Genomic DNA, 16334 nt, shown 5'->3' on the forward strand with positions numbered 1-16334 from the left:
TGTGACTCTACAAATTTGTTGGATGCATTTACAGATTGTTTTGGTTTTGTTTCACATTATGTTGTGCCCAATAGAAATGAATGGTAAATAATATATTGTGCCATTTTGGGTCACTTTAATTGTAAATACGAATAGAATATGTTGCTGAACACTTCTATATTAATGTGGATCCTACCATGATCACAGATAATCACAAATTAATTGTGAATATGAAAGAGTGAGAAATTTAAAGAGGCGTACATATCATACCCCCCCAAATGCTAACCTCCCCTGTTAATGTTAATGTTGAGAGGTTAGCATGTTTTGAGGGCATGATCTTTGTGCATCTGTAACTTTCTCACTCATCATTATTCAAAATTAATTCATGATTATCCATAATCATTGTAGCATCCGCATTAATGTAGAAGTGTTCAGAAACATTTTATATTCTTAATAAAATAGCTCCAAAATGACACATCATTGACTATTAATTTCAATTGGGCACGCCTTAATCCGAAACATAACCAAAACTAACGGCATCCAACCAGTTTGTAGTCACAAGCTTGAGGTAGTCATTCTGTGCTAGGAATATAGGACAAAATACTAAACTTTTGACATAAATGTAATACAATATAAGTTGAATTTGTCCAAACACTTTTGATACCTTCAAATGGGGGGTCAAGATACATAAAGTGCTTCCATTTCTAAACAGTAAAACAGATATGTATGAAAATACCCTCAAAAAAGGTGGCAGACAGCCTCATATAAAACATTCGATCTCAAATCCAGCTTTTCTGTCCAAATACGCAGGGGAGTCTGAGCTTGATATAGGGGGGCATTGAGGTAGGAAGAGTGTCTCCTGCTTGCCCTCCAACGACACACTTCTAGCAGCATCTGGTCTCCCATCCAAGGGTCGATGGTCATCAAAACGAGAAGAATTTTATACATTTGCAATTAAGTTGGGTTATTGGGTAGTTGTACTTAGTAGGCAAAGTGCTTCATATTTGACTAACCTAGTTGACAAATATCACTTCATTGAGAAAGAATGCAAATGCTAAATTATTATTGGCATTTAGATTTTAAGATGTCAAATCCATCTGTCATACTTTTTGTTGAAGTGGTTTTTGTATTTACAGTACCAGTCAAAAGTTTGGACACACCTACTCATTCTAAAGTTTTCTTTGTTTGTACTATTTTCTACATTGTAGAATAATAGTGAAGACATCAAAACAATAAAATAACACATATGGAATCATGTAGTAACCCAAAAAGTGTGTTAAACAAATCAAAATATTTGTTATATTTGAGATTATTCAAAGTAGCCAACAACTCTTCAAGTGCTGTCGCAAAAACCATCAAGTGCATTATGAAATTGGCTCTCATAAGGACCGCCACAGGAAAAGAAGAACCAGAGTTACCTCTGCTGCAGAGGATATGTTCATTAGAGTTACCATAAATAACAGACACATCTCAACATGAACTGTTCAGAGAAGACTGCATGAATCAGGCCTTCATGGTCAAATTTCTGCAAAGAAACAACTACTAAAGAACACGGATGAGATGGAGAGACTTACTTGGGCCAAGAAACACAAGAAAAGGAAATTAGACCGGTGGAAATCTGTCATTTGTTCTGATGTGTCTTTGTGAGTTGCAGAGTAGTTGAATGGATGAACTCTGCATGTGCGGATCCCACCGTGAAGCATGGAGGAGGAGGTGTGATGGCGCGGGGGTGCTTTGCTGGTGACAATGTCTGTGATTTATTTATGCTTCAAGGCACACTTAATCAGCATGGCTACCAGAGCATTCTGCAGCGATACACCATCCCATCGCCATCCCATGTGGTTTGCGCTTAGTGGGACTATAATTTGTTTTTCAACAGGACAATGACCCAACACACCTCCAGGCTGTGTAAGGGCTATTTGACCAATAAGGGGTGTGATGGAGTGCTGCATGAGATGACCTGGCATCCACAATCACCCGACCTCAACCTAATTGAGATGGTTTGGGATGTGTGCTCAGCATATGTTGGAAAAGCATTCCAGGTGAAGCTGGTTGAGAGAATGTCAAGAGTGTGCAAAGCTGTCATCAAGGCAAAGGGTGGCTACTTTGAAGAATCTGTGAAAAAAGAAGAAACCCGCACACTGCTCTTGATTGTATCACTGCTCTTTAATAAGCTTTACATGTCGGCCTCAGGGACTTCTTCAGAGATTTTCGAAGCTCTGAGGAAGGCCATGTGGCCTATATGTAAAGCTTATTAAAGAGCAGATACCATCAAGAGCAGTGTGTGGGTCTCTTATTTTTTCTAATTTTATTCAACTGTTACCATTCACCTGAATAAAAGATAGCTCAGATGTGAATTCTACTTTGAAGAATCTAAAAAAACATGTTGATTTGTTTAACATTTTTATGGTTACTACGTGATTCCATGTGTTATTTCATAGTGTTGATGTCTTCACTATTATTCTACAATAGTATAGTACAAATAAAGAAAAACCATTGAATGAGTAGCCGATTCCAAACTTCTGACTGGTACTGTATGTATTTAAACATTAATCGAAAGAAAGTTCAAATGTAACAAGTAACTATATTTGTTAGATTTCAGGAAAATATTTAGCAGAGGATGGTTTCGATCCATCGACCTCTGGGTTATGGGCCCAGCACGCTTCCGCTGCGCCACTCTGCTACTGTTGATACAGCAAAATCCTAGCTATTTATTCAGTTTTTCTGATGGCGGTCTGCACGCCGGCGTTGTGTTTTTGCAGTTGGCAACAGGTAGTTAGTTCCATTTTGGGCCCTGACTTCCGTCCATAGCTGTACTCCATCTAGTAGTCTAGCTGACCGGCGTTGGATGCTGGTGATTTCTCTGTGAATATCTACGTTAAAACATCAAAACGTCGTACGCAATGAGGTAATTTCATGCATTTGATAAGACCGTAATGTTGGACTAAATCTATACAGTATCCAATTATAATATAGTTATAGACATATGGAATTTAAAGGGGTGGTTTAGAGAGGGTTGCATTATTAGCTAGTTTACGTGTAGCGTGCTAACGTTAGCCCAGCTAGCCCACTTTGTTAGCCAGGTAGCCTGTATCATAGCTTATCTGGTGACTAACTAGATATCTCTGTAGATAGGTAGCTATAATATCTATGCATCAACTATCTTGCTAACTAGTGTATGATTTGCTAGCTAGCGCCCTTTATTAGCTACCTAGCTAAACGTGCTTTGTTTTGTCTAAGTAAAATCAATGGACGAATGAATGAACAAACAGCCAGTAGCTATTCATGCTATGCTATAGTAGCAGCTAGCTAGTCATCTAGCTAGCTGCTGCTGCTTCTAACACAATTTAGTTAATGTGGTAATTGCCATCACTCAACTAACTATATTAATAATGTAATCAATTTCAGAGGCGATAGGGGCAGGGGCCGTGGTGGCCGGTTCGGCTCACGTGGAGGACTGGTGCAAGGGTGAGTAGCCAGTTAGCCAGTTGCTAACATAATAATGCCCACAACTGTAAATTTAACCTGCCCATTGTATGATTTAGGCCTATGAGATTCAAGATTCACGAGGTCACTTTGCCAACTGAAATTCATAGAAGAATGTCTGGCACAATATAAGATGCATTGATGTTTCCTTTTCCCTTGTTTCAGGTATCGGCCATTTGTCCCCCACATTCCCTTTGACTTCTATGTGGTGAGTATTTGCCACTATTCCAAGCATCCTTCCCATACTCATGCACCAAGGGTTACGTTGAAATGGTGCAGCATGTAGCTCACATGAATTGAAATAAACAAAGAGTATGACCATAAAGACAGATTATAATCAATGGATATCAGCTCACATACACACACACACACACAATGGTCCAGTAATGCTCTAGTCGAAACAACAGGGATCTTGTCAAAGTAATACAGTAGCGCAGATAGGGATGTCGAGTGGACAGTGCTAAGTTGTCTCTCTGTTTCCCCCAGTGTGAGATGGCCTTCCCCAGAGTAAAGCCAGCAGCGGATGAGACTGCCTTTAGCGAGTGTCTACTGAAGAGGAACCAGGACCTCAGTCCTACACCCGCAGAGCAGGTAGAGAACACATACATTCTCTCTCAAACATTCAACACACTTCCCTCGGTCAAACCACGCTCGCTGGATCATTTCAGTCAAACTGTTGTATGCACACAGCGACATATTCCTTTCGGCTATGTGTTAAAAAACACTCCTACACTATGCCACCATAGAAGTCTTTCAGTTGACTCCATGCAAACTCTCTGCTCTGACTTTCAGTCCTCTATCTTGTCCCTGGTCACCAAGATCAACAACGTCATCGACAACCTCATCGTCGCCCCCGGCAACTTTGAAGTGGTGAGTTCCAGAGCTTGGTAGAGATTAGCGTGCCAAAATGGATATGCATCTGTATTGGATAACATATTTAGCCATGTACAATAACAATGGGAATTGCTTTCTCCTCTCATTCCAGCAAATTGAAGAGGTACGTCAGGTAGGCTCATACAAGAAAGGCACCATGACAACGGGACACAACGTCGCTGACTTGGTGGTCATCCTCAAGATCTTGCCCACATGTGAGTTGTGTGTGTGTGACCCAACAAAGCAAAGCCCAGTTGTACATTCATTAACTGGTCTTCAAATATCAGCATAATGTCTCAGATGTTGATTGCTGCACAGCATTTTGCATCTTTGCTGGGTTATAATACGAATTAGTCCTCATTCTGGACTGTATTTCCCAGAGCAGCCATTTTTGAAATTGCGTCAATTGGTTGTGCTGAACCCCCATAATGGAAGTTCTCTCTCTTGCAGTGGAGGCCGTCGCAGCTCTCGGCAACAAAGTGGTGGAGACCCTTCGCACACAAGACCCTGCTGAAGGTGACCTATATCACACAGTTACATTTGTTTTCATGTAGCCACAGTGAAACATAAGACACAGAAGTTAGATTTTGCTTTCAATAGCATACATTTTACTCATATTTAGCTTTATTAATTTGTCATGCCATGTTGTTTAGTGATGAATTCATACAAAGTAGAAGGATAATGTAGGCATCTCGATTTTCAGTGGTTATGATCTAATGTTCCCAAGTGACTCCCGCTCTGTGTCCTAGTTCTCTCCATGCTGACCAATGAGACAGGCTTTGAGATCAGCTCTGCCGATGCCACAGTGAAAATCCTCATCACCACCGTTCCCCCCAACCTGCGCAAGCTGGACCCCGAACTGCACTGTACGTGGAGACAGAAACCCACACACAAACACGTAGTACAATGTGATAGAATGTAAATATGAGCTGCAACATAAGTACACTCATAGAGCTACAGAAATAAGTCAAAACACTCACTTGGATTCCCTGGGATTGGCAAACAGCTCCCTATACCATGCATGCCATACATAAGCATTCATTGTAGACTGGAGGAAGAGTGTGTGTGTGTGTGTGTGTCTTAAAGTAGATGGTCCCAGGACTGAGTTTGGGAAACACTTGATCTTGATATGGTCTCTTTCTCCCCAGTGGACATCAAGGTGCTGCAGAGTGCTCTGGCCGCCATCCGCCATGCCCGCTGGTTTGAGGAGAACGCCTCCCAATCTACGTAAGTCACCGTTTTACCCTTTAGTCTTTTACCACTCACCTGGTTTACCCTCCCAAACCGATATCTCCTCAGAATGTGTTCCAAGTTTTTGTAGTAGGTCCTTACACCTCAGGCTTCTTTTTTATTTATTTTTTCACATCAAGGAGGAATAGAGGGAGGCTTTTTAATCTAAATGTTTCAGTCATCATGGCCTTTGTCTTGAAAAATACTGTCTCCCTTCAAGGATCAAGTTGGCGCCGACTAACTTGATCCTTTAACTTAAAAGTCTTACTCATGTCCTGTTTGCTGCTGTTATTTAGGGTGAAAGTGCTGATTCGCCTGCTGAAGGATCTGAGGGTGCGTTTCCCCGGGTTCGAGCCTCTCACCCCCTGGATCCTGGATCTACTGGTGAGTCCATTGCACTGACCATAGTTGCACTGGATGTACTGGTTTGGTCACTACACCCACCATTATCACGACTCGGCACTTAACATGTGATACTAGTAAGCCTACTGCATTCACCGTAGTTATGCTAATGTTCAGTTATACTGGATATACTGGTGAGGACGCTACGCCTACCATTAACACAACTACTGGTGAGCCAATAGCATGTGATACTGGTGAACGTTGGCACTTGGAGAGGCATGATAATGGATGATTTAGCTATTCATTTGTTGTGGATTACCACACACAGAGCAAGTCCCCTGGCTAATATGTTTTGTCTGATTTTCTGTCTTTGTTATTGTATTGACCCTAACTGAAAGCTTGTGTCGCATCACTTCATATCTAAAGGATGAATTAGAAATGAAAAGCGTTTCATGTGTGTCTTCTCAGGGTCATTCTGCAGTCATGAATAACCCCTCCAGACAGCCCTTGTCACTCAATGTGGCTTACAGGTGAGCCTCCCCATTCCCTCAGTCAGTGCTCGATGTATCTGAGGTTGTTTTCTTACGACTTACTATTAGATATAGTACGTTTTTCTGTTATACATGTATTTCGTACCACATTCCACTATCATTTTGTATTAGACACCCATATTTCCTTAAGTGTATGCACCAAGTTGTTTTTCAACTGGATGTGTCTTTGTTGACAGTGTCTCAATTTATGAAACGTTGCTGGCGGTGCCTATTTTTGCAATCGGAAAGTATTCAGACCATTTTCCACATTTTGTTACGTTACCGACTTATTCTAAAATTGATTAAATAAATAAATGTCTCCAATCTACACACAATACCATATAATGATGAAACAAAAACAGGTTGTTGAATTATTTTTGCTAATTTGTAAAAAAAAAATCTATATATATATATTTATATATAAACAGAAAACCCTTATTTACATAAGCATGCAGACCCTTTGCTATGGCACTCGAAATTGAGGGCAGGTGTATCCTGTTTCCATTGATCATCCTTTAGATATTTCTACAACTTGATTGGAGTCCACCTGTGGTAAATTCAATTGATTGGACATGATTTGGAAAGGCACACACACCTGTCTATATAAGGTCCCACAGTTGACCGTGCATGTCAGAGCTAAAACCAAACCACGAGGTCAACGGAGATGTCCATTGTGTTAAGGCATAGATCTGGGGACGGGTACCAAAAAATGTCTGCATCAATGAAGTCCCCAAGAACACAGTAGCCTCCATCATTCTTAAATGGAAGAAGTTGGGAACCATCAAGACTCTTCTTAGAGCTGGCTTCCTGGCCAAACTGAGCAATCGGGGGAGAAGGGCCTTGGTCAGGGAGGTGACTTAAGAATCCGATGGTCACTCTGACAGAGCTCCAGCATTCCTCTGTGGAGATGGGTAAACCTTCCAGAATGACAACCATCTCTGCAGCACTCCACCAATCAGGCTTTTATGGTTGAGTGGCCAAACGGAAGCCACTCCTCAATAAAAGGCACATGACCGCCCGCTTGGAGTTTGTCAAATGGCGCCTAAAGGACTCAGACCATGAGAAACAAGATTCTCTTGTCTGATGAAACCAAGATTCAACTCTTTGGCCTGAATGCTAAGTGTTATGTCTGGAGGAAACCTAGTACCATCCTTACGGTGGTGGCAGCATCATGCTGTATTGATGTTTTTCAGCGGCAGGAACTGGGAGACAAGTCAGGATTGAGGGAAAGATGAACGAAGCAAAGTACAGAGTGATCCTTCATGAAAACCTGCTCCAGAGCGCTCGGGACCTCAGACTGGGGCTAAGGTTTACCTTCCAACAGGACAACGACCCTAAGCACACAGCCAAAACAATGCAGGAGTGGCCCAGCCAAAGCCCGCACTTGAACCCGATCGACCATCTCTGGAGAGACCTGAAAATAGCTGTGCAGGAACGCTCCCCATCCAACCTTAGAGCTTGAGAAGATCTGCAGAGAATAATGGGAGACATACAGGTGTGCCAAGCTTGTAGCGTCATACCCAAGAAGACTCAAAGCTGTAATCGCTGCCAAAGTTACTTCAACAAAGTACTGAGTAATGGGTCTGAATATTTATGTAAATGTAATGTTTCCTTTTTTTATTTTTTATACATTTACAAGAAAATATATAACCTGTTTTAGCTTTGTCATTATGGGCTATGGTGTGTAGATTGATGAGGGGGGGAAACTATTTAATAATTTTTAGAATTAACCTGTAACGTAACAAAATGTGTCAAGGGGTCTGAATACTTTCTGAATGCACTGTGTATATTTTCCCTTAAACGTACCACGCCCTCCTGTTGGAGTAAACTAATGGACAACAACACTTAGGCTTCTACTTCCAGTTTATACATACTATATAGTTATTTTGTTTGTTTTTCGTCCCATCCTTCCGAAAGTGAGATGTTGTAATCTGAATAAAGGGAAAAAGGCCATTCTTGATTCTTCATTTTTGTTTGTTGCTCTTTTCAGGCGCTGCCTACAGATGTTAGCCGCTGGACTTTTCCTGCCAGGCTCAGTAGGCATCACTGACCCCTGTGAGAGTGGAAACTTCCGGGTGCACACCGTCATGACCCTTGAGCAGCAGGTAATCATTTAGCTTTAGCTGCCTTCATGGTGCAGGGGTGGGGAACCTTGGTCCTGGTGACAGGGTTTGCGCCAGCACTAAAACACTAAATTCATTTCCGTGATCATATGTGTTTGGTTAGGATTATTGTCAGATGAATCACATTGAGGTATGTGAATTGAAAGTGTGTTTGTTTTGTAGGACATGGTGTGTTTCACTGCTCAGACATTGGTGAGGGTGCTCTCTCATGGAGGGTACAGGAAAATCCTGGGCCTGGAGGGTGATGCCAGCTGTGAGTCTCATTCTCTCGCGTGTGCTCTCTCTCTCTCTCACACACACACACACACCATTTTTTCAAAGTAAACATAAAACAAATCTACCTCACTCTCCCAGACCTGGCTTCGGAAATGTCCACCTGGGACGGCGTGATCGTCACACCCTCCGAGAAGGCCTACGAGAAGCCGCCAGAGAGGAAGGAAGAGGAGGATGAGGCACTGGAGGAAGGAGGAGATGTTGAGGATGAAAGCATGGAGACACAGGAATGAGAAGGACCCGGAAGGTGGTGAGCTGCCAGGTACCAGTAGCCAGTCAAAAAAACAGGCTCATTACCAGGCTAGCTAGCTGCCTAGTTTGTTGCAGCTCCTACAGTAGCTTTGTTAGCGCATTTGCTAACTTAAGCCATAGTTAGCTAGAATCGTAACGTTCTACAAATTAGCCTACTTTGCATAGATGCTAGTTGAAAATCTCATTGAGTTAACAAAATCAACATAACCTTTTTTGGTTATGGAAAGAAGTCAATGTAATTCCAAGTCATAACAAAGTAAACTATGTAGCCAACTAGCAGTGCTGCCACACATCAACTCACCAGCAAGAGAGACTAGCCAGCGATAGTACTGCATGGTGCCATAGTGCATAGCGCCATCTACTATATCAGTGTTATTGGCAAGAATTCAGCTAAATCAACTCCGCTTTACACAGATTATAATAGGAGAGGGTTTGCGAAGGATATTATTTTGTCTTTGAGAACCACCCCAAGTTCAACTTCAATTCTAACCCTGTGGGCAGAGTGATGGTTGTGCCAGATATCCTCTCTAGTAAGACAATAAGGTCAAGGGTTAATGGGAGACAGGCAGCGCCATTAGCGTTGCGAGTGACAGAATTCCAAATAGTGTTAGTGGTGGGATCCAATTCACCCTTTTACCCATACAATATGCTCTGAGGCTTTTACCCATACAATGTGCTCTGAGGCTTTTACCCATACAATGTGCTCTGAGGCTTTTACCCATACAATGTGCTCTGAGGCTTTTACCCATACAATGTGCTCTGAGGCTTTTACCCATACAATGTGCTCTGAGGCTTTTACCCATACAATGTGCTCTGAGGCTTTTACCCATACAATGTGCTCTTAGGCTTAACAACATTTTATTTTTCTCTTGTTGCCATCCAGAGGATCCTGTGCCACGTCTTTTAAACAATTGTTTACCCCTGACCCTTTTGGAAACCCTTCACTCGCCCATTTGTCCTTCATTGAAGTTCATGTCCACTAATCATGAATTGACTGCATTGACCTGGACCAAAGTGCGCCAACTGGACGGACAGACTTGCATATAGACTGTTACTGGTCCCTCAACGCCCTCAACAAAAATTCAATTCATGATCTTCTCAAAAGGGGCGGGTGTCACTATCAAATTGTATTCCGTGTGTTTGTGTGGTTTTTACTTTGTAACAGCAATGATGACTAAATTAAACAGCTTCTTTATTTTAATATGCCTCTTTATGTAAATGTATACATTTAGAAATGCATATCCCTATTTTCAAATGTGTGGCTGGATGGATGGGTGGAATACATATGCCCCATGCTTGTGCGAATACGCATACTTCATTTTTAGGTCTGGTCATAGAATGTGTAATTACCTCCACAGAACCAGTCTGTACCCCAAATTTGACAAACTTGTTAATGTTTGATTTGATACTTTATTGAAGCACAGTTCAAATTAAATGCTATTTTGCAGTTCAGATTTAAGATACTTCTGGAAAATACCTGGATCTTTCAAATGGTCTCAGAGATTCTGTGAAATGACTAGAGGGGATATGTCACTAAACCCTCAAAGTCCATAATAGGGTGAAAATGGCATCCATCTTGGTCAGGGAGAAGTCCAAAACCAGTCAAATTGGAATGAATGGCAGTAGGGGCAATGGTGTGGTGTTACCTGCTTCTACTTATGCAGGAACATAAAAGTAAGGCATGGGATGTATCAGAAATTGTAATGGTATTATAGTCAACATAAAATGTTGTCATAGTTATAAATACAGTTTATACAGGTTTTATACACATTTTCTATATAAATAGTCCCTATCGTCAACTGATTTCAGCCGTGGTTGTGGATTGACTGCATTGTTTGAATGAAATGTTGGCATATTGGCAGTTAATTTGACAAATGTATGGAATACTTCCTCTAAAACTAAATGCAGATAAATTCTTCAAATTCATTGTTTTACACTATCTATTCATCGCACTGGAAAGCCATGGTTGACCAACTATTCTAATTCTACTTTCTCATTTTGAAGTTGAAGTTACCACAATTGAATTAGGACTTAAAGTAATATAGTAGGGTCTAATGATCTAACTGAAGAAGACTGCATAACATTAGAACAACTGAGGACCAGCCACAAGTAGCACCGCATGCCTGTAGGTGGCATCAGAGTAAAGGGTATTGCATAGGGCAGCCAAGCTCAACCAACTTTTGCTGAAATCCCCCTTATGGTCTATCGATCAACTCTCCAATTCAAGCTAATCACACTGTACCATGATCTTATTATTTACCATATATCCTAATTCTATTCTTCAAGACTTTATTCAGAAACAGGATATTCATGATATTAGATTACATTCTTATGTATGATGCTTTATTACTGGTGTCTATGTGTTACCTCATCCAGCTCCAATATGTAGCTTCCACCTGGATGACACACGGAAGCCATTTTGTGCCCGAAAACTATGCTCACATCTGCGATTATAGCAGAGAAGTGAGCGTTTGTTCCCTGACCAATCTGTTTCACTTCTGAAGGTTTACGCAGACAGACTAATTGAATAACAGAGTATCTGGAAAGCCATCATGCACTTTGTGCCTGCTCTGTTTTCTGTTGCTTTTACCAGACTGTTCAAGTCCCTCCAATGGTGTGTTTACTGAGTGAATTTAGCCAATTAGCTGCAGTGAATTAGTTCCAGATGGCCAATTGATCTTGTTTTTTGATCCAGTAGACCTTATTAACCCAACAGTGACCTCGTCCAGATATTCGGACCTCTTGGCTTTACAGCTAAAGTGTTGGGTTGACAGTAGCATGGGTTCAGGCCCTGGTTGGGACTAAACCCTGACTTGTCTATGTGAAATGTACAAAGGAAAAATACATTTCCAATGCTGATTATAAGAGAAACATTATTTTAGAATACAACAGCGACAGTGTGTGGTGGTAAAGCACTACAGTTTAATCATATCTGATAAACTGGATAGGTCTTATTAAGTATCCAAGCCCAGGTCCTTTAGCTATATTGTAGTTTGTTGGATTACAAAGATCAGCTCCTTTTCAAACAAACGTGACAGCCTTCCAATTTTCCAACAACTAAGTCACACCTGTAAATGCCACATCTTGTGTTCACTTTCCATATCCCTCCTTTCTGAAGTAATTGCCTGGAACGGCCTATTTCCCCCCTGCAGGAGGTAAACTGGGATGTGAGAAGCAGTTTACTCAGTCGAATAAAGCTGGCGCTTGGAATCTCGGATCCCATTGAGTCACACAGCTGTTCCTCTCTACGTGCAGGCCTTCTTTCTGATGCTGTCTGGTCCAAACGAGTATGACATTGTTGCCGCCCGTTGCATTGAAGGCAAGGGAATATAAAAAATGATTTAATCAGTATTGAGCTAAACTGAGCGAGCTCAACTGTGAATGGTTCTGGCACAACAACAAAAAGGTGGGGGAAGCCAGTTTGGATTTGGCATCACTCCTATTTAATCCCATTGAGAGCATACCTCATGGACAGTAACATTTTAAGTGTTGCATCGTGTTGTGTTGTCCTCCAAAGGCTAGTTAGCCAGCTAGCTAAAATTGTCCCTTTCCTAAATTAGCTATGGATGGAGAAAGGGATTTGGACTTGTGGTGTTACTTAATTCTCCATTCTGGGCAATGATTATAATGGCGATTCTGATCCAACCATCAATTCATACATGTGCCCCTGGTCTGAGAGGATGGAAGTTAAAATGATGTAAAGAGACACAATTGTGAGCTGAGAGTAGCCTAGATGCAACACCCTCACTCAGACTCTTATTAAAATAGTGCAGAAAATGGGAAGAATTGTTCACAAACTACTCTTGTAGAGCATTTGGAGGCAGCATGAACAGTCTTACTTGTCATTGGCTGAAATCCTGGACATTTAGTCCATGAAGCCGTATATACATTTTCCAATAAGTATTTCCCATAGAGTGAGCGCTCATCTGTTCCTTCAGAGAATCTTGGTTACATACGCAGTGCAACCTTTTAATATCTCAGGTCCAGATCAGACACTAATTCAGAGGATGAAAAGTTTGAAAATCTACAGGAGTGAAATTTGACACCTTCGCTCTATAATCACTTGTCCTGGTGACCAGGGCCGGTTCTTTCCATTCTGCCGCCCTGCAAAACTATTGCAGTCCCAGTATTTGGTATTTTATTAGGATCCCCATTAGCTCTTGCAAAAGCAGCACCTACACTTCCTGGGGTCCACACAAGACTTGAAACAGAATTACATAATATCAATAGATAAGAACAGCTCAAGGACAGAACTACATACATTATTTAAAAAGGTACACACAGCCTACATATCAATGCATACACACAAACTATCTAGGTCAAATAGAGGAGAGGCAAGGTGCTGCTTTATCTGTTTTTTGAAACCAGGTTTGCTGTTTATTTGAGCAGTATGAGATTGAACGATGTTCCATGCAATAAGGGCTCTATATAATACTGTGCGCTTTCTTGAATTTGTTCTGGATTTGGGGACTGTGAAAAGACCCCTGGTGGGATAAGTGTGTGTGTAAATTGACTATGCAAACTATTTGGGATTTCAACACATTGTTTCTTATAAAAATAAGTTACGCAGTCAGCCTCTCCTCAACTCTTAGCCAAGAGAGACTGGCATGCATAGTACTTATATCAGCCCTCTGATTACAATTAAGAGCAAAACGTGCCGCTCTGTTCCGGGCCTGCTGCAGCTTTTAACTAGGTCTTTCCTTGCAGCACTGGACCACACGACTGGACAATAATCAAGATGACAAAGCTAGAGCCTGCAGAACTTGCTTTTTGGAGTGTGGTGTAAAAAAAGCAGAGCATCTCTTTATTATGGCTAGACCTCTCCCCATCTTTACAACCATTGAATCTATATGTTTTGACCATGACAGTTTACAATCTAAGGTAATGCCAAGTAATTTAGTCTCCTCAACTTGTTCAACAGCCATACCATTCATTACTAGATTCAGCTGAAGTCTAGAACTTAAGGAATGATTTGTACCACATATAATGCTCTTAGTTTTAAAGATGTTCAGGACCAGTTTATTACTGGCCACCCAATCCAAAACAGTCTGCAACTCTAAGGGTTTCAGTGACTTCATTAGCTGTGGTTGCTGATGCGTATATGGTTGAATCATCAGTATACATGGACACAAATACTTTGTTTAATGCCAGTGGCAGGTCATTGGTAAAAATAGAAAAGAGTAGAGGGCCTAGAGAGCTGCCCTGTGGTACACCCCACTTTACATGTTTGATGTTACGTACGCCTCTTGGCGGAGGGAACACCCTGCTACAACTCGACTGCCCGTGGAGTGAAAAAGTATGTGATCGTAGGTGCGGGGAAGGACGACAGAGGCAGAAAAAATGAATTTTTCACAGGGAATTTATTTCCTTAACACTGTAATGTGTGGAAAAGGGGCTGGATGGAACCAAAACAAAGAAAGTAAAAGTTAGAGTCCCCTCTCCTACCTTACCTGCCTACCTAATCTTAGCACCACCTGGTGCGCTAACCAAAATACAGGGGGTGGTCCGCCCAGGTCTTACCTAGTGTGCATAAACAGATTAAATACTACGGGTAATGTATGCCCGCAGCCCTCTTGCCTAAACATTCCCAAGGTGCGCCCCCCCCCCCCCCCCTGGAATCAAATGAAACGGAATAATTCACCAATACCTAGTGAACAATTTCAATAAACCAAAAACACTCCTAACACTCCTAAAAGTCCTATGGCATACACATACCTCTGTAGGAGCGGCTACAAAATACTTTCAACATCTTATACAGACCAACAACCAACACAGAACATACAAAGAAGCTCTCTCCCCTGGGGCAGGAACACTGGCTTCTCAAGCTGCAGAAGGAGTCGGTAATTGATAAGCCAGCTGTTTCCCCTGACGAGAGTGCGAGGTCAGAGCTCCAATCAGTGATGGGGCCGACCAATCAGCTGATTGAGGAATCCAGGATTCCATTTCCTGAAATACACACATACACACACACCCAGAACAACACAGAAACTGGGGAATGTAACATTTGACATTAGAGAAGCTTCCATTAAAGAAAACCCTCTGAGTTCTATTAGATAGATTGCCATATCGTGGATTCAGAGCTGAGGTTGAAAAGCCGTAGCACATACGTTTTTTTCAAAAACAGGTTATGGTCAACAATATTAAAGGCTGCACTGAAATCTAACAGTACAGCTCCCACAATCTTCTTATCAATGTCTTTCAACCAATCATCAGTCATTTGGGTCAGCGCAGTACATGTTGAGTGCCCTTCTCTATAAGCATGATGAAAGTCTGTTGTTATTTTTTTTTGCTGAGAAATAGCATTGTATTTGGTCAAACAATTTTTTCCAACAGTTTTCTAAGAGCTGGCAGCAAGCTTATGGGTCTGCTGTTAGAACCAGTAAAGGACGCTTTACCACTCTTGGGTAGCGGAATTACTTTGGCTTCCCTCCAGGCCTGAGGACAAAGGCTTTCCTCTAGGCTCAGCTACCATCCTCAGTAGCTTTCCGTATAAATACAGCCCCAGATCGATTCCAATCATTTTTCCACCTCTCCCACACAAACTTGACAAAATTCAAACTTGCACTGCTTTTCTTTCATTATTTGTTTTTTTTATGCATGAATAGAATTGCTCACTGTTTGTTGTTCCTCCTGCCTAAGTTTGCCCACTTTGCCAATGAAATAATCATTAAAATCATTGGCAACATCACATGTTTGTGTGTTGTGATGAATAAGCCATCTGATTTGATGAAAGATGGTGTTGAATTTGTCTTTCTGCTCATAATTCCATTTAAAGTACTCAAGTTTTCCCCACCATTCTTCATATCATTGATCTTGGCTTCATAACACAGTTTCTTCTTTTTGTTGAGATTAGTCACATAATTTATCAATTTGCAGTAAGTCAGCCAGTCAGATGTGCAGCCAGACTTATTAGCCACTCCTTTTGCCCCATCTCTTTCAATCATACAGTTGTTCAATTCCTCATCAATCCGTGGAGCCTTAACAGTTCTAACAGTCAGTTTCTTAACAGGTGCATGTTTATCAATAATTGGAAGAAGCAATTTCATAAATTCATCAAGTGCAGCGTCTGGATGCTCCTCATCAATCACATCAGACTAACAAATATTTTTAACATCAGTAAGCAAATTATGTTGTATTTCCCAGACGTTGCCGTTAGGTTCAGTTTAGGTTCTGAATGAAAGGCGAAAAGGTCATTTCTCTATGTTTAAAATACATATTTTACAGGACATTCAAAGAGCATCTTGAA

At 41.4% G+C, this 16334-nt stretch overlaps 1 protein-coding gene across 2 annotated transcripts; it reads left to right on the forward strand.

The window, feature by feature from the left end:
• The first annotated feature begins 2797 nt into the window (after nt 1-2797).
• On the forward strand, nt 2798-10289 carry LOC115131548 (interleukin enhancer-binding factor 2 homolog). 2 transcript variants are annotated; one of them, XM_029663346.2, is made up of 15 exons: nt 2798-2887; nt 3388-3447; nt 3631-3673; nt 3952-4056; nt 4258-4335; nt 4451-4553; nt 4789-4854; nt 5088-5204; nt 5487-5565; nt 5865-5952; nt 6379-6440; nt 8431-8545; nt 8726-8816; nt 8918-9098; nt 9972-10289. In XM_029663346.2, the coding sequence occupies exons 1-14, from the start codon at nt 2883-2885 to the stop codon at nt 9067-9069; spliced, it is 1164 nt and encodes a 387-aa protein (XP_029519206.1). In that variant the 5' UTR covers nt 2798-2882; the 3' UTR covers nt 9070-9098; nt 9972-10289. The 2 variants fall into 2 exon arrangements, with proteins under 2 accessions (XP_029519206.1, XP_029519207.1); XM_029663347.2 differs by having other exon boundaries at nt 8918-9086; nt 9972-10061.
• The last annotated feature ends 6045 nt before the right edge of the window (nt 10290-16334 follow it).

This window comes from Oncorhynchus nerka, linkage group LG7 (genome assembly GCF_034236695.1).
Source record: "Oncorhynchus nerka isolate Pitt River linkage group LG7, Oner_Uvic_2.0, whole genome shotgun sequence".
Lineage (NCBI taxonomy): Eukaryota > Metazoa > Chordata > Actinopteri > Salmoniformes > Salmonidae > Oncorhynchus > Oncorhynchus nerka.

Coding starts and splice junctions, on each gene's coding strand:
- LOC115131548 (XM_029663346.2), top strand. Junction 5,953..6,378: donor CCTGGATCCTGGATCTACTG/GTGAGTCCATTG, acceptor GTGTCTTCTCAG/GGTCATTCTGCAGTCATGAA. Junction 6,441..8,430: donor TCACTCAATGTGGCTTACAG/GTGAGCCTCCCC, acceptor TGCTCTTTTCAG/GCGCTGCCTACAGATGTTAG.